The sequence below is a fragment of the Bufo bufo genome, chromosome 2 (genome assembly GCF_905171765.1).
Source record: "Bufo bufo chromosome 2, aBufBuf1.1, whole genome shotgun sequence".
NCBI classification, from domain to species: Eukaryota; Metazoa; Chordata; class Amphibia; order Anura; family Bufonidae; genus Bufo; species Bufo bufo.
In genome coordinates, this window is record NC_053390.1 from 29,714,876 (window position 1) to 29,733,562 (window position 18,687).

Genomic DNA, 18,687 nt, shown 5'->3' on the forward strand with positions numbered 1-18,687 from the left:
AACCGCAGGCAACTGCATGCGGTAAAGGAGTCACGGTCATGGGCATGGCCGTGACATTAAGACAGAAAGAGATGTTTTAAGACAGTTGTCCATGCAATATTCACTCCAATCGGGAATCTGTCTGGCTTGCCAGTCAATGGTAGGATTATGTTTACTTAACCACGGTAAACCCAGAATCAACGAGGAAGACAGACTCTCCAGCACAAAACACGAGTAAGTGGTGTGGAGTCAATTGCAAACACCAAAATATTTTTTTCCAATGCAATTGTAGTTAACCCATGTATACGGACAAACTGACCATCAACTAGGTTAACCTCTGCCCCACTGACAATAAACACCTCCGTTCCCACAGTTTAGACTCTAGCGCCACCTCGGCAGACAGGAGAAATTGGGTACTACCAGTAAATGACAAAAGTAAGTTTTCTGACTCCCGCCCACACCACCTAGAGTAAGATGGGAACTAAAAGCTTTTTTCTTTTTCTTTTTACTGAACGTAAGGACAAACATTAATGAAATGTCCTCTTTTTCCACAGAAACTTTTTCCAAGAACTCCTTTCTTATGACTAAAACCCTTGCAAACAGGCCATGGGGTAGCTTCCCCTAACTGCATTGGTTCCTCACCAGACATAAACTCAGGAGTCTCTCCACCCCAAGTGTCAAAGGAAGCCGCCACGTTATATGATGATTCTTCCTGAGAGGGATGGACCTTAGATCTCTCTCTCAGGCGTCTATAAATATGTACTGCAAGGGACATAGCCGCTTCTAATGACTCTGAATTTTCATGAAAAGCCAACACGTCCTTTAGCCTCTCGGATAATCCCTGACAGAATTGGCTACGGAGAGCTGGATCATTTCACTTCATATCCGTAGCCAATCTCCTAAATTCAGAGCAATAGATCTCCACAGAACGCTCTCCCTGCCGTAAACCACTTAACTTGGTCTCGGCCAGGGAGATCGGATCAGGTCATCGTAGATAAGACCTAGAGCTCTAAAAAATCTACCGAGGAACTGTGATCCAGTCGGTAGAGAAAAAGCCCAAGACTAAGCGTCCCCTTTAAGCAACGAAATGACAATACCAACTCTTTGACTCTCATCCCCAGATTAGAGTGGACATAACTTAAAGTACAATTTACACGACTCTCTGAACCGAATGAAATTATTGCTTCCCCCCGAAAATCTGTTCGGAAGTGCGACCTTAGGTTCAGGACAGGCCTGGTAACTACTACTGGCACCAGCAGCCTGTGATCCCTGGATCTGCATGCGGAGGTCGGCTCCCTCCAAAGACAGACCCTGCAATTGTCTAGCCAGTGCAACGATAGAATCAATAGCCTCACTGACACAAACAAAAATGACAGTTTTCGGTGGTTTATAATGTCACGGCGCAGTGTGGGAGGATAACTCCACACCGACCACTAGAGGGAAGCAGGGGCGTTGCTAGGGTCTCAAAAGATCCAGGGCCCAAACCCCAATGCATATGGCCCCAGTCAACGCCCCCTGCCCGCACTAGCACTAAAGACATTTTACTTGCTTTAAAAAAACGAAGTATGAGTTGCTCACCAGTCCTCCTGATGGGTAGGTGCACACCCCTTAGCACCCCCTGTGCTAGAGTGAGACTGAAGATAAATATTGAACTGGATGGGGGGCACTCTAAATTTGGCCACACATGTATATAGTATTAAAATGATTTATTGTCACGGATAAAAATCTGCAAAAAACAATAATATACAATAAAAGACAATATAATCGACAATGTAAAATAAAAATAAAATTAAGAATAAAAACAACAAATGTCTATCCTGTTGGTTGTATCCTTGATAGATACCCAGCATAAAACTTTCATGATTACATAAGTATCAAAAAATCGCCTTAAAATATGGTGGTGTTTCTGCTGTGCAAAGTGCCAATTGACATATGTATCGCGGTGCTTTTGTTGTATACAATTCCAATCAACATATAGATCGCAATGGATATCGATAGTATCTAATGATATAAGTTGTCTCTTACCCTCGTGGTCGATTGTAATTTACTCACAGTGGGTAGATAGATGTCCTGTTTGTTCGATCGTTTTGTATGGAATCGAATCGCACATATAGTGAGGTTCTCACCGCGATACTTGGATTGTCCAAGGTATGTTGTTGCAAGACCTGTGGCGTCCCACGTGGTCTGCAGTATCCCTGGTAATTGGTCACCTGGTTGTCACGTGACTCTAAATGGGGGCGTGACTATTGATGTCGAATCAAACGATAGGTATTTCAGCTGAAAATGAGGAATCTTGCGCTCTTTTTCTCTGTTCAGTACTTTACTTGCTGCATATACACTATCAAACATACAGGAGTATACAGCAGCACACACCTCTCACATCCAGAGCCTCCCAAGTGGCGTCTCTATTGATCTTCTCTGTCATCATCTTCTACTTTAGGTCAGGACAACTTCTTTCAGCCGCCTCGTCTCTGCAGAGTGTGACACACAGACATCTTAGCTTCCTGACATTTCTATCATCACCCCCAACAACCTGGAGTCCCAAAAGTGTTATCCTGCTGCTCGCTGTGCCCCCCAATACCCCCAAATACTACCCTGAAGAAAAATTACTGCCATACAAAAAGTTCCCTCATAGTAATAGTGCTCCTCCAAGTCCCACCAATAGTAATTCCCTTCTAGAATGCCCTCATTTGTAATATTGCCCCCTACAGTGCCCCCATTCGTGATAATGCTCCCCAAGAGTACCTCCATTAGTAGGAGGTGCCCTCCAGTATTAATAATGCCCTCACAAAGCCCCCAGTAAATATAAGGCCCTCCTATTGTTCCCCCAGTGGTAATAAAGCTCTCTACAGCCCTGATGTATAAACACTCCTATAGAGCCCCCTGTAGCAATCAGGACCCCAATAATGTCCTCTGTATTTATAATGTCCCCTATAGTTATAATCCTCCCTGTAGTGCCCTCAGAAATTATAATGCCCCAGCCATTCTAACATCCCAATAACATAATTTCCCTCCCTCCACCATACAGTCCCATGTAAATAACATCACGCCATGTCTCCTGCCTCCTCCAACATACAGTCCCATGTAAATAACATCAATTCCCAGTCTTCAGCCCCCCAACATACAGTCCCATATAGAAAACATCATTCCCTCCCTTCAACCTCATCCAACACAGAGTCCCATGTAAGAAACATCACTCCCTCCCAAACCGCCTCCATCATACAGTTCCATGTAAGGCTACATGCACACGAATGTAAAAAAATAAATAAACCAAAAATAGGCGTTTAGAAGCATTTTATAACCCTTTGTGCGTCCATTTTCTTGCCATCTGGCTGTTTAAAAATGGATGAATTTTATTGGCTTATCCCAACCCCCCATATTGTAAATAATGCCCAAATATTGGCCCCAGAATTAATAATGTCCCTCATAGTGGCCACCAGCATTAATAATATGGCCCACAGTATTTTTTTTTTTACTGCAAAAAACTAACAAAACATACCTCCTCCACTTTCACGCGCGGGGACACTCGCTCCTCACTGGATGCAGCAGGACCTGATGTGATCATGTGATGTCATCACGCTGGGGGCAGCATGTGAACAGTTTTTAAACAGTGTGCGCACCCTGGATCTGGCTGCATTAGAATAGTTGTATTATCTAGAAGATTCTAGTAAAAAGGGTACGGACAGTACTGATCCGTACCGCTACAGATCACTTTACACCGTGAACAAATAGCGGGTGTCTATTTAAATCATACGAAAATTAGAGGAATGATTTTATGATGAGAAATAAACGTTATGTTTTAAGATGACAAACTAGTAGCACATGTAGCTAAGAGACAACCAGCGGTCCATTGGATCTTTGGTAAATAGTCATCATGCTGGGAGCGCAGGTCCTTCTGCATCCAATGAGGAGTCTGTGTCCCTGTGCTTTGGATGAGGTGAGTATTTTTAAAATTATTTTAACTCCTGAAATATCATTTATCCCTACGGTACCTGTTTTTATCAGCTGTTAAAAGGGCACGCTCCTGTCTAGACGGCTGTTAAAAATGGCCCCATTGATTTCAAGGCCAAAAATAGGACATGTCCTATTTTTTGTTGGCCGCTATTTACTAGACCTTAAAAAAAAGAAAAAACTGCCGTGTGAACAGCCACATAGACTGCAATGGGTTATATATGGACGCTACTTAAACTGCTGTCACATGACCTAAATAACATCCCTCTCCTCCAAGATACAGTCCCATGTAAATAATATCACTCCCTTCCCTTCAGCCCCTCCAACATACAGTCCCATGTAAATAACATCATCCCCCTCCCTTCAGCCCCTTCAATATCCAGTCCACATGTAATTAACACCCCTCCCTTCAGCCCTAACATACAGTCCCTTGTAAATACCATCACTCTCTCAACCAAGAAGGGAGGTGGTGTGAGAGAGCAGGTCCTTCAGCTCCTGCAGTGCATCCCTGCTTTTTTCAGGTACTTGGCCTGGAAACTAGGGAAAGGGGAAAAGGTCACCACCTAGTGAATCCCTAACCCGAGCCCTAACTACTATAAGTATGAACAGACCTTACAGACCTTGATGGGAGGAATGTTCATACGCTGGAACCTAGGGCCCTATCTGACCCTAAAGTACCCTGGAAATAGGGCAAGAGATGACCAGTTCTTTCCCAGCTGAAGGAACAGGAGACTCCCTCAGGCCTAATACCAAAAGGTAGGGGAAAACCTTAAACAAGAAATAGGGAAAAGACACTTAACTCCAAAATTTGCAGAGGAGCAGGAACTCAGATGATAACCAGACACCAGCTCTTCACAACCAAAATGAGCTATAAACTGCATAGCCTGATGGGTGAGGTCAGACTAAATAGAGGAGTAGGAATTACCACTTAAGCTACACCTGAGACCAGAGGTGTGGTCAAACCCAGCAACAACATAGAAGATTGAAACCAGAGAGGCTGTCAGATCACATCACGTACAGCCAGTCTCCTAGATCTTCTGACCCCTATCACAGGAAAGACTGTGACAGGTCCCCTCACAGTATAATGCCCTTCATAGTGGCCCCCTCACAATATAATGTCCCCCATAGTGGCCCCCTCACAGTATAATGTCCACCCATAGTGGCCCCCTCACAGTATAATTTCCACCCATAGTGGCCCCCTCACAGTATAATTTCCCCCCATAGTGGCCCCTCACAGTATAATACCTCCCATTGTGGCCACCTCACAGTATAATGCCCCCATAGTGGCCCCTCACAGTATAATGTCCCCCCTTGTGGCCCCCTCACTGAATAATGCCTCCCCATAGTGGTCCCCTCAAAGCATAATGTCCTCCCATAGTGGCCTCTCAAAGTATAATGTCCCCCTTAGTGGCCCCCTAAAAGTATAATATCCCCCCATAGTGTCCCCCTTACAGTATAATGTCCCCCCTAGTGGTCCCCTCACAGTATAATGCCCCCCCCCCCCTTAGTGGCGCAGGCCGCTACATAACTGTGTTGTTTGATTCGGTGGCGGACGACATGCTTAAATCTATGCCACCTCCCTTGCTGGCAGATTTAAGTCATTTTTTACTCCATAAACTGGCATAGAAAATTATGAATGAAAAAAGCCTACCGGTGCCCTTCCCTCTGCACCGGTGTGAGGGGCATAAGGTGGTGAAAAGTTGCATACTTTGCAGCAAAACGCCTTTGCGACAAAATCTGTGACATAAATGCGCCACAAAAGTGGCGTATATTTCTTCTTAAATGACCCTCATAGTGTATTTCTCATAGACTCCAATGCTGATGAGTTGGAGTCAATGAGAGAAGTAATGTAAAAATCGCTCGTTATAGTTCCCCATGGTTTTTAAAAATTAAAATCACTCCCCCCCTTTCCCCAATAACATATCATGGGCATCGCCGCAAGCAAAAATCCCTGTACAATGAAGATATAAAAATTTTTTATTCGATACGGCGAAATGAAAAACAAAAAGTGAAAATGGCCGATTTGCCATTTTCGGTCACTTCACCTCCCACAATTTTTTTTATAAAAAGTGGTCAAAAAGTAGTATACACACATAAAAATAGTGTCAATAAAAAGTAGATCGCCCGCAAAAAACAGCCTTTCATACGGCTGTGTGAACAAAAAAATAAAAAAATGATGTCCCCCAAAGAAGCAGGGAGTGAGAAACAAAAACTAAAAAAACCTCCAGGGCTCCAAGGGTTAAGCTGTGAAAACCCCCAAACAGTGGACGCCCCCATCCTGGTAATACCAGACTAATACCGCTCTATCGTATCTGACTGGTTATGGAAAATAAGGGGCGACCCCAAGTTTTTAAAATAAATCTATGAAAAATGCGGTCAAAAAAAAAAAAAAAAGCCAATGAAGCTCATAGGGGTCAGAGGTGAACTGCACATCAAAGGCCACATTCACACGACAGGCGGAATTTTCAATTACTGAGAATCAGCTCCATTCATTTCAATAGGGTGGCAAGCCCAATTCTGGTGAATGGAACTGATTCTCAGCCGAAGAAAATTCTGCAACAAAATCGGCAGAGTGTGAAGGCGCCCCAATAGCAGAATAGGAAAGCTGTGTCCACGTCCTGCTCTGTAGTCTTAGAGTGAAGTGAGGGATCTGCAGGGGCTTCAGGAGAAAAGGATGACAGCGACCGTGTATACAGGTCGAGAGAAGGAACAGAAAACGGGGGGATATGGAGAAATAATACCATAAGAAAGTATAGTAATAACTGAAATGATACTGACTACAGGAAAACCAGCCACTACCAGACATGGCGCCAGCTGCCAGACTGGGTAAGGGGCAGCAATCTTACAATGCAACGTCCTTAGTGAACTAGGGCCCCGTCTGGTCCTACAGCCCACTAGGATTTACCATCCTTATACAAAGCGTGCTAAATCCAACTGGGCAGAGGGACCCGATCCTTTTGGTCCAAACAGGCCGTATTCTAGTGGGCAAAGGGACCTGGTCCTTTAGGTCCAAACAGGCTATATTCTATTCTAGCCCACTAGGATTTAGCATTCAGAGATTTAGAGCGGGCTAAATCCAACTGGGCAGAGCGACCTGGTCCTTCTGGTTAAAAAAAGGCTGTATGCTAGAGAGGCCGCTAGTTTTAGGCTATATGTGCACTACCAGTGAATTTCTGTTGTCGTGATCAGATTTTTTTTTGTTTTGTTATTTGCTAAGCAGTTTCCGTTTTTTTTTTAAATAAAATAAAAAAGAAGAAGAGTATCCTATTGTTTTTTGCCCAGCCCCTGCCATTTATAATCGTCCTTGGATTAATATTGATGACCACACATTGATCGCTTATGTGTTGCTGCAGCCAATCACTGCCATCAGGCTTCAGAGCGACAGCGCTGTATCGGCACAGCAGATATGGGTAGATTTTGTTGCATTTTTTTTTTCAACTGCCTTTCCTACCCTTGTGTATTTTTATTTTATTTTTTTTCAATTTTTGAGAAAATACTTTAGTTAGTTAAAAAAAAAAAAAAAAATCACCACTGGAATTCTATATAAAATAACAGTCCTTTAGCCCACTAGAATTTTGCATCCTTGTATAAAACAAGCTAAATCCTAGTGGTCAGATGGACTGGGTCCTTATGGTGCACTGCCAGAGTTGAAGAACCTGGTGATTATGTAATTGTCATGTGATCAGTGCAGGGGCTAAGAGTAGGTGAAGTTGCTGTGATGGTGGTCATGCAACATGAGGGATGGAGCTTGTGTGCTGAGGCGGGTACTATCTCTCCTTGGAGAGAGCGCCTTAATCAGCGTGAGGAGGCTTATAAGCCATAGATGCTTCTCTGGAATTCTGGGAAGAAGGAATGCAAATGAGCGCCTAACAAGCTCTGCCTCTAATGCCACCAGATGTAAGGCAGCTATCCTATACATCAATGTTCAAACCTTTAAATAGTCCTTGAGACATGACTCGGATATTAAATAAGCCAGCACCTCATCTGCAGACAGCTGTTTCAGGGTGATTGCCCCTCATTAGAGACAGTCATCTAGCACATATTGAAAGAGAACTCCAGGAGTCTACAGCTGTCTAGAACATAGTCATAGAGGACTCTTGTGGTCTACAGCTGTCTAGTACATAGTCATAGAGGACTCTTGGGCTATACAGCTGTCTACCAAATAGTCATAGAGGACTCTTGGGGTCTACAGCTGTCTAGCACATAGCCATAGAGGACTCTAGAAGTCTACAGCCGTGTAGCACATAGCCATGCAGGACTCTTGGACTCTACAGCTATCTAGCACATAGCCATAGAGGACTCTTGGGGTCTACAGCTGTCTAGCACATAGTCATAGATAACTATTGGAGTCTACAGCTGTCTAGTACATAGAGACCTCTACAGCTATGTGCTAGACACCTGTAGACTCAAAGACTTCTATGACTATGTACTAGACAGCTGTAGACTCCAAGATGCCTCTACGGCTATGTGCTAGACACCTGTAGACTCAAAGACTTCTTTGACTGAGTCTACAGCTGTCTAGCACATAGTCATAGAGGTCTCTTGGAGTCTACAGCTGTCTGGCACATAGCCATAGAAGCCTCTTATACTCTATAGCTGTCCAGCACACATAGCCATAGAGGACTCTTGGGGTCTACAGCTCTCTAGCATATAGCCATAGAGAACTCTTGGGGTCTACAGCTGTCTAGCACACAATCACAGAGGTCTCTAAGTCTCCAGCTGTCTAGCACATAGTTATAGAGAACTCCTGGAGTTTACAGCTGTATAGCACATAGCCATAGAGGCCTCTTGGGGTCTACAGTTGTCCAGCACATAGCCTCAGAGGACTCTTGAGGTCTCCAGGTCTCTAGCACATAGTCATAGAGGACTCCTATAGTTTACAGCTATCTAGCACATAGCCATATAGGACTCTTGGAGTCTACATCTGTCTAGCACATAGTCATAGAGGACTCTTGGGGTCTACAGCTGTCTAGCACATAGTCATAGAAGACTCTTGGAGGCTCCAGCTTTTAAAGCACATAGTCAAAGAGGACTCTTGGACTCTACAGCTGTCTAGCACATAGCGATTAAAGCCTCTTATAGTCTATAACTGTCTAGCACATATCCATAGAGGACTCTTGGGGTTTACAGCTGTCTAGCACATAGCCATGATGACTCTTGAGGTCTACAGCTCTCTAGCACATAGCCATAGAGGACTCTTGAGGTATACAGCTGTCTAGCACATAGTCATAAAGCACTCTTGGAGTCTACAGCTGTCTAGCACATAGACATAAAGGACTTTTGGGGTCTACAGCTGTCTGTAAGGTAATGAAGGAAAACGACTGAGGTTTATGTTACAGATGTAAGTAAAATAGAGGTTACAACTTAAGGCTCTCTTACACGGGCCAATGATTGGGGAAGGAAGGAATTTTTGGGAAGGAATGTTCCTAGAAATGCTGGTTTCTGATAATTGTCCTTTGTGCCGCTGATCACTCGATGGTCGAGCAAACCCTCGTGCATTTGGTGGAAACCATCTGTGATGTGGTCACCTAAATCACTGTTTCTGGGCAGCAGATCATGCTCTTTATAAACAGGGATCTGCAACCCAGAAGAAATGATTTTCTGTGGCGAGGAGGGCTCACAGGAAGTGCACAAAACCTGACCGGAGGTATATCCCAGCACCACAGTAATTGTATATTATAGCGGTCTCTGTCCACTCTCTGTATATTATAGTGGACTCTGTCTGTCCAGTCACCGTAAATTATAGCGGACTCTGTCCGGTCACCATATATTATAGCGGACTCTGTCCAGTCACCGTGTATAATATCGGACTCTGTCCGGTCACCATATATTATATCGGACTCTGTCCGGTCACCGTATATTATAGCGGACTCTGTCCGGTCACCGTATTTTATAGCGGACTCTGTCCGGTCACCGTATCTTATAGCGGACTCTGTCCGGTCACCGTATATTATAGCGGACTCTGTCCGGTCACCGTATATTATAGCGGACCCTGTCCGGTCACCGTATATTATAGCGGACCCTGTCCGGTCACCGTATATTATAGCGGAATCTGTCCGGTCACCGTGTATTATAGCGGACTCTGTCCGGTCACCGTATATTATAGCGGACTCTGTCCGGTCACCGTATATTATAGCGGACCCTGTCCGGTCACCGTATATTATAGCGGACCCTGTCCGGTCACCGTATATTATAGCGGAATCTGTCCGGTCACCGTATATTATAGCGGACTCTGTCCAGTCATCGTTTATTATAGTGGACTCTTCCCGGTCACCGTATATTATAACGGACTCTGTCCGGTCACTGTTTATTATATCGGACTCTGTCCAGTCACCATATATTATAGCGGACTCTGTCCAGTCACCGTATATTACAGTGGACTCTTCCCGCTCACCGTATATTATAGCGGACTCCAGGCAACCCATTTAAGCAGATTCTGCTCTTAAAGGGGCTGGCCAGTGTACAGCACATGCATGCAACTAGGAATAAGCATTGAACATGGCCGCTGATGAACAGAACCCTCCATTCACTTACACTGGGGACAGACGGCGCTGGTGCTACTTCCCCGATGTAAGTGAATGAAGGCCGGTGATGGACGTGACCCTCAATCAGCGGCCAGGTTCAGACAGAACATTACCAAACAGTGATAGGATTGTTATTTTTTCAACTTGACAGCAAAAGGCTTCATAGAGATTTCAAAGGTGATATTTTTTTTTTTGTTAATTGAAACTTTTATTATCATTTACCACCAACTTAAAGTGCACTCATTAACAAAAGAAATTACTCAAGACTCCAAAATAAATGAAAAAACAGCTTTGTAAATAATATAAATGCAGGATTTATTAATTCATAACAAAATATAAAATTCCATAGGAAAAAGTGACTGCAGGTTATTGACCAATCAGGTCAGAAGAGGACATTAAGATATTTCCATTCTTCTGATCCGTCAGAAGAACAGGAAAAAAAATAACAATCCTGAAAAAAAAACAAAAAAACTGATCCTGTGCATCAGTTATGAACATTCACCATCCGTTTGAGCCATTACCATCTGAGATCAGTTTTTCTAGACAGAAATAAAAAGTCCTGCATGCACAAGATTTTTTTCTGCTCTTGTGACGGATCAGAACAACGGAAAAATAACGGTGATGTGAATGGTGAACTCTCCCTAAGAAGATCAGATTGCGCACGTGTGCAGCTAGTGACATGATCTGCTGGCCTCGTTAACGCTTATAAAACCAAAACATGACATAGAGCAAAATTTCCTATATTACAGCAATTCCGCCATTGTTTGTTTTTTTTGGGAAAGGGGGGTGTGTTACATTTTCATTTTGCGGGAAAAATAACAATTTTATATAATTTTTTTACATTTACACAATAAAAGCATTTTTTGGGGAAAAAAATCATGTTTTTGTGTCACCATTTTCCAAGAGCCATAATTTTTTTTTTTTCTGGCGATGGTCTTGTATGAGGACTTGTTTTTTGCAGGATGACGTTCTCATTGGGGTACATATGAATTTGTGATCGCTTGATTTTAAGTTTTTTTGAGAGGTAATGCGTCTGAGAAATGGCAGTTCTCAGATTGATTTTTACTTTTCTTTTTACGGCATTCGGGTCAAGAGATAGATGATGTGATATGTTTATAGCGCAGGAAACTTGATAGGATTTTAATTTTTTCAATAGCATGAGATTTATTTATTTTTTCTGCAGGGACATGCCATCCTATTTGGTTTGTGCTGGGGAGGTTGCATTGTGTTTTTTAGGATCCTCAAAAAATATGGATGACGTCCTTTTGGCATCTGTCATGCATCCGTTTTTTTGCGGGTCCATTGTAAGGGCTCATGCACACGAATGTATTTTCTTCCCGTGTCCATTCCATTTTTTTGTGGACTATATGCGGAACCATTTATTTCAATAGGTCCGCAAAAAAAGGAAGTTACTCCATGTGCATTCAGTTTCCGCATGTCCGTTCCGCAAAAAAATAGAACATGCCCTATTATTGTCCGCATTACGGACAAAGATAGAACTGTTCTATTAGGGGACAGCTGTTCTGTTACAAAAAATACGGAATGCACGCGGACATCATTCGTATTTTTTGTGGACCGATTGCAATGAATGGGTCCACATACTATCTGCAAAAAAACGGAACAGACACAGAAACAAAATAAGTTAGTGTGCATGAGGCCTAACTTCGGCAGATCCACTGCCGATTCCAAATGTAAGACAGCTTCCTTGCTGTCTTACATTTAGACCATTTTCTGCATCTAAGGCTGGTTTCACACGAGCGAGTGTCACGCTCTGGACTCGCAGCGTGAGTATGAGACAGCTCCCGTCCTGACCTCCCAGCACTGACGGGGTCACATAGAATTATAGTGAATTATGATGCTATGTAACCCTTAGAGGTCTGGTATGTATTGGGTAACACTGACAGCATTATGTCAGAGTTACATAGCATCATAAATAAATGCTGTGAGTGCTAGGAGGTCAAGACGGGAGCTGCCACATACTCGCATTGCGTGACAGCCTAAAACAGACGTAGAAAATGATGAATGAGACAGGTCTTCCGGTCTGCCCCCTTTCCCCGCCCATGCCACACTCCCTTTTTTAGACCTGGTGTGAGCCGGGAGAAGTCGCAGATTGCGGCGCAAAGGTCCTTTGTGTTGCAATCTGCTCCAGAAATACACCTAATCCACAATACTTTTCCTCACTGCATCTTGGTCACATTTGACCCCAGAAAATGTTGGTTGTTTGGCAGATCTAAGACAATTCCACCCAAAAAAGAAATATTCTTACTAGCAGTTAGGCTGGAACCACACAGTGATGTGTCATGTGATATGAACATTACAATGTCGCATTTATCTAACGATTGTCAATGCGGTCACAATGCAATAAGTGAAATGTTGCGACAGTCAAAAAAAAAATCCAACACCTGGATATTGGGTCCAGGTCATATGTGACTTTGCCATCATAGAACATAATGCAAGTCATGTGCGACTGAAACATGACTGCAACTTTTTTCTGGAATTTGGCTGATTTTTTACAGCTCTAACACAGATATACAACAGGGAGTTGCACAATTATTCGGACACTTGCTGTCATATGACACATCATTTAGCCCCAACCTTAATGTCTGTGAAAAAATTTTTTGCTCTTATAGAGTTCCCCATATTCCAAAAATAATAATTTTTCTGTTCTGATGAGTTTTAGAATTTGATTTCCTTACAAAACATTTTCCACATATAAAATATCAAAACAACTTCTCTCCTGTGTGACTTCTCTGGTAAACCTTAAATTTGGCTTTATCGCTAAAACATTTCTCACTTCCAGAGCATGAAAATGGCTTCTCTCCTGTGTGAATTCTTTCATGTATAACAAGACTTGATTTAACTGTAAAACATTTACCACATTCTGAACATGAATATAGCTTCTCCCCTGTGTGACTTCTCTCATGTGTAACAAGATGTGATTTTTGCTTAAAACATTTCCCACATTCTGAACATGAATATGGTGTTTCTCCTGTGTGAATTCTCTCATGTCTAACAAGATTTGATTTATCTGTAAAACGTTTCCCACATTCTGAACATGAATACGGCTTCTCTCCTGTGTGAGTTCTCTCATGTGCAACAAGACTTACTTTATCTGTGAAACATTTCCCACAATCTGAACACGAATATGGCTTCTCTCCTGTGTGAGTTCTTTCATGTCTAACAAGATGTGATTTCCTTGTGAAGCACCTCCCACATTCTGAACATGAATATGGCTTCTCTCCTGTGTGAGTTCTCTCATGGGCATCAAGACTTGATTTATTTACAAAGAACTTCCCACATTCTGAACAGGAGTATTGCTTCTCCCCTGTGTGAAATCTCTGATGGGTAACAAGATGCGAGTTCTGTGTGAAACATTTCCCACATTCTGAACATGAATATGGCTTCTCTCCTGTGTGACCTTTCTCATGTCTAAGAAGACTTGATTTCTTTGTGAAGAACGTCCCACATTCTGAACATGAATAAGGCTTCTCTCCTGTGTGACTTCTCTCATGTTTAGCAAGATTTGATTTATCTGTAAAGCACCTCCCACATTGTGAACAGGAATATGGCTTCTCCTGTGTGTGAAATCTCCAATGTGTAACAAGATGTGATTTCTGTATAAAACATTTTCCACATTCTGAACATGAAAATGGCTTCTCTCCTGTGTGAATTCTCTCATGTTTAGAAAGATTTGATTTATCTTTAAAACACTTCCCACATTCTGAACAGGAATATGGCTTCTGCCATGTGTGACTTCTTCTGTGTGTAAAAAGAATTGATCTCTTTGTGAACTCTTTATGACAGTGAAAAGTTTTATCTTCTTTCTGACCTTTACATGTGGTTACAATCTGTGGTTGGTCAAGAGAAGGTTCCTCATGATTAGGGGGATTATATGATAGATCTGTACGGTGAAGTCCTGGATGTACATTAACAATTTCCCCTAAAAAGCGCTGCATGATATCTTCATCTTCTACTTTATAATTTAGGGAGAACATGAAGTTTTCCTCAGAATTCCCACTGGGATTTTCTGTTAAGATAAAAAATGAAATTTGTGTGCTTTTTTCCAAACTATGGAGAAGACAAACTTATAACAAGGCCTCATTCACATATCAGTGTTTTGGTCAGTGATTTCCATAAGTGATTGTGAGCCAAAACCAGGAATTGAGGGTGAATTGAGATAAGGTACAAGGGAAAGATCTGCTCTTATTCTGTATTCAGACCTGCACCTGGTTTTGGCCGATAATCAGTGACTGAACACTGAATATGTGTTTAAGGCCTAAGGCTGGATGTGGATTCAGAACAGACTAGAGGTAGAAGCCTCTGGCTTTGGTTAAAAAAAACTTCACTTGTTATTCCAGCCTTATAAAGTTTTCTATAACTCTGAAATAGTTCATAATTCTGATCCATCACCACATTCCTCAACACAAACTGCAATCATTATTGAATATACTGTATCTCTTAAACCTGATGAAGCTGGTGGATTCACTAGAAAACCTGATGCCACAATGCCCAACAAGAACTTAACTAACAGGCACTTTTCAGTGTACCTCCTCCCCTGCTGCTGCTCAGTACAAGCTGCAGTCTCCCTAGCTCTATAGTGAGAAATCCCTCTTCTTACAGAAGAAGTTTCAATGTGAAATTACAGCTTCGATTTCAATCTGCTGCTATATTTTACTGCAGCCTGTACAGCGCACAAGCAAGAGAGCAGCAGGCAGATTCCTATGGGCTGTGGTGTCTGATACTTAAAGGGGTTATACCATGACTAATGTAAAAAATGAAAATAAGATATCATATAGTACATGACAACCTCTTTCTAACAAAGCTAGAACCAGCCCTGGACCTTACATGGATTCAGAGATCTCATTCATTACTCTGCTAGATCTATATCAAGCTGACAGCTCAAGGGGAGTGTCTTTTCAACTGCAGCTAAGGAGGCGTGTCCATGCTCTCCCTATCACAGCTCAGGAGGCAGTTGAAGGTTGAAACTGAGCATGTGCGGCCATCTCAGTGAGCAGGACAAAGAAATAAGCAGGTGGCACTATACAGATACGTTTTATTGAATAACTCAGTGGCTATGCTAAATTTTTTATTACATGCAATTATAAAAGTATTCACATGAAGGTGCTGGTTTGGAAACTGTAGAATATTTTTCATGGCACAACCCCTTTAAGTGGGCTGCCACTGTGAGCGGCCCCTCTAATTTATACGATTTGTTTCCTGAGGCCCCCCCCTGAATGCTCCTTATTAGGGTCAGGATGAGGGGAGTTGTAGACCCAGGCAGGCACAATTTATAGATAATATACAGTGATATACAGTATTTTAGACACAAAGGGAACACAAGTATACAAACATATATGGACGTTGTATGCACGTTAAGCAGAGACAGATACGGTTTGCACGTGGCTAAAACACAATACATTAGGAAGTGCTTGTATTAACTTTCTCTACATGATAAATATAACAGAATTTGGAATGACTCCTAACGCAACCTCGATTTGTGCCTAGCCTAACTACACCATTGGTGACTGTCTGAGAAGACTTCCCTTCTTGGGTTATATACGGTAATCTTCAACTTTGGCATTCTGATGAAGCCAGAGAAGCTGACTGTAGTTCTGGATGGCCTTGTCCCACAAGCCTTGGAGCCATATTATGCTTGGGCTTTGCCAATTACTACAGGCAATTTCTCCCTCATTTTTCCACTCTTACCAACACTATCTCAGCACTAACCAGCAAAGGGGTGAAAGTCAAGAAGTGGACACTAGAGGCGATCCTCAAGCTAGCCTTCCTTACAGCCTTGATTTTGCATTGCCCAGATGCCTCAAAGGAGTTCTTCGTAGAAGTGGATGGATTCTCGATGGGAGCCAGAGCTGTCCTCAGCCAAAAGGGATAAGATGGTCACTTGTGGCTTCTTTATTAAGTCTTGGGGGCAGAGAACTGCTTGCCAGCTCCTAAAGGGCTCCCTCCTCTCTCATTCTTTTGACACTGTTGGCCAGGTAGAGGAGTCAAACCACATCATTGTTCCTGCCTGCATCATCTCCGTCTCTCTGGTTCAGCTTAAGCACATTCTGCTTGGTAAGACGTATTTCCCCACGGCCTAGAGAAAGCAGGTCCTGGCCTGGGGGCATTGCTCCAAAGTCAACTGTCACCTAGGTCTTGATAAGATTGATAACCTAATTACCCATTCCTACTGGTGACCTATAGCTCTAAAGAGGTCCGGGACTATGTTGCCGCTTGTTTCCCTTGTGCCCAGAACAAGACTCCGATAAAAGACCTGCAGGACTGTTACTTACCTTGCCAGTGCCATAGGACTAGCCATGGACTACATGACCAATCACCCTCCTTCCTCGGGATGCACTGTTATCTTGGTGGTGGCTGACTGATTTTCTAAAATGGCTAACTTTGCATCTTTGTCCGGCCTCCTGTCTGCCAGTCAAAAAGGCAATTTGTTCTTGAAACACATTTTTTGGCTGCAAGGTTTGCTCTTACACAGTGTCTGATAGAGAAGTGCAGTTCACCTGTATGTCCTGGAGAGCTACCTGTAAACTGTTAGATATCAAACTGGACTTTTCCTTGACTTACCATCCCCGATCCAATGGTCAAATAGAGCATATTAATCAAGTCCTGGTCAACTATCTGCAACATTTCCTTTCTGCATGTCACAATGACTGGGTTGCTTTGCTCCCCTGGGCAGAATTTTCTGACAACTATCCTAGTGAGTCTACCGGTAAGACCCCTTTCACAGTTTATGGTCATGAAGTTCTGGCAGCTGAGCCCAATGTCAGCAACTATGCAAGAGACTAAAACATACAATAATTCCCATGCACCACTTTACTGCTAACTGCCTTACTTCCTTGCAATTAGGACTAGGGATCACTTTGAGGGGCTCCGTTTAGTAGATAGGTGCGAGTTCCTGTTGGCTATATGCCCTCTTTGTCTGAGATGAGACAACCCCTTTAACCTAACTGCTGTAATGTGTTTATTGGAAACCAATTGATGGATGTTAGTCGTAAATCATCTGCAAAGCGTAGAGCACAGGTAGGATAGTAGACAGAGTTGAAGGAGATGTGTGTGTGTCCCTTTCTGACCCTAAATAGTTGTATTGTTTGTCTACAGATGCAGATTTTGTTGCTATCTCTCAGACAGACATCCTGTAATGTCAGTACACAAGCTCAGAATACATGTGACTTCCCACCTATGATACATGTCAATATCATCTCTCTTGATTGGATGCCAGGGCACCACCTAAGGTCATGTGATCCTCCTTCATGATAACTGCCCTGCTTTGCTGTCTTCTTATCTGTAAAATGTCAGATTCCATTCTCAAAGAGTCACCAGAATCGAATTACAAACGATTTGACTCCCCTTGGAGGCCACATTTTTGGGAAGTTCTAAATTAATTCAGTTCTATTACATCAACCCAACGGATGTCTATATGACACCCATTTACTACCTATAAAGTGAACGGAGCCGTATGGATATGTTTAGCTTATAAGGCAAATGCAGGGCCCTAAAGTGATGTTAAAAGAGCCTGTAGCGCCTCTATTACATGCACACACAAGTATACACTGCACATGACGGTTCTTACCTTGTGATATAAGAGGCTGCTGCTCCTCCATTACATGTCACTGCACACACGTGTACACACTGCACATGACGGCTCTTACCTTGTGATATAAGAGGCTGGTGCTCCTCCATTACATGTCACTGCACACACGTGTATACACTGCACATGACGGCTCCTACCTTGTGATATAAGAGGCTGGTGCTCCTCCATTACATGTCACTGCACACACGTGTATACACTGCACATGACGGGTCTTACCTTGTGATATAAGAGGCTGGTGCTCCTCCATTACATGTCACTGCACACACGTGTATACACTGCACATGACGGCTCCTACCTTGTGATATAAGAGGCTGCTGCTCCTCCATTACATGTCACTGCACACACGTGTATACACTGCACATGACGGGTCTTACCTTGTGATATAAGAGGCTGGTGCTCCTCCATTACATGTCACTGCACACACGTGTACACACTGTACATGACGGCTCTTACCTTGTGATATAAGAGGCTGGTGCTCCTCCATCATGGCCTCCTTGTACAGATCCTTGTGTCCTTCTATATACTCCCACTCCTCCATGGAGAAATAGACAGAGACATCCTGACACCTTACAGGAACCTGACAACACAATGACACCGTCATCACCCAGACCCCTCCAGTGCTGTTAC

General features: G+C 43.0%; 1 protein-coding gene across 1 annotated transcript in view; it reads right to left on the reverse strand.

Annotated features, from left to right (window-relative positions):
* LOC120991269 (oocyte zinc finger protein XlCOF6-like) overlaps positions 1 to 18,562 on the reverse strand; it is a 73,535-nt gene extending 54,973 nt beyond the window's left edge. The window contains exons 1-2 of the mRNA XM_040420111.1: positions 18,514 to 18,562; positions 13,249 to 14,481 (exon numbers count right to left, since the gene is read on the reverse strand). Of these exons, the coding sequence (XP_040276045.1) occupies positions 13,249 to 14,481; positions 18,514 to 18,547 (1,267 nt within the window). The 5' untranslated portion in view covers positions 18,548 to 18,562. The remainder of the gene's footprint in view (positions 1 to 13,248; positions 14,482 to 18,513) is intronic.
* Between the last annotated feature and the right edge of the window lie 125 nt (positions 18,563 to 18,687).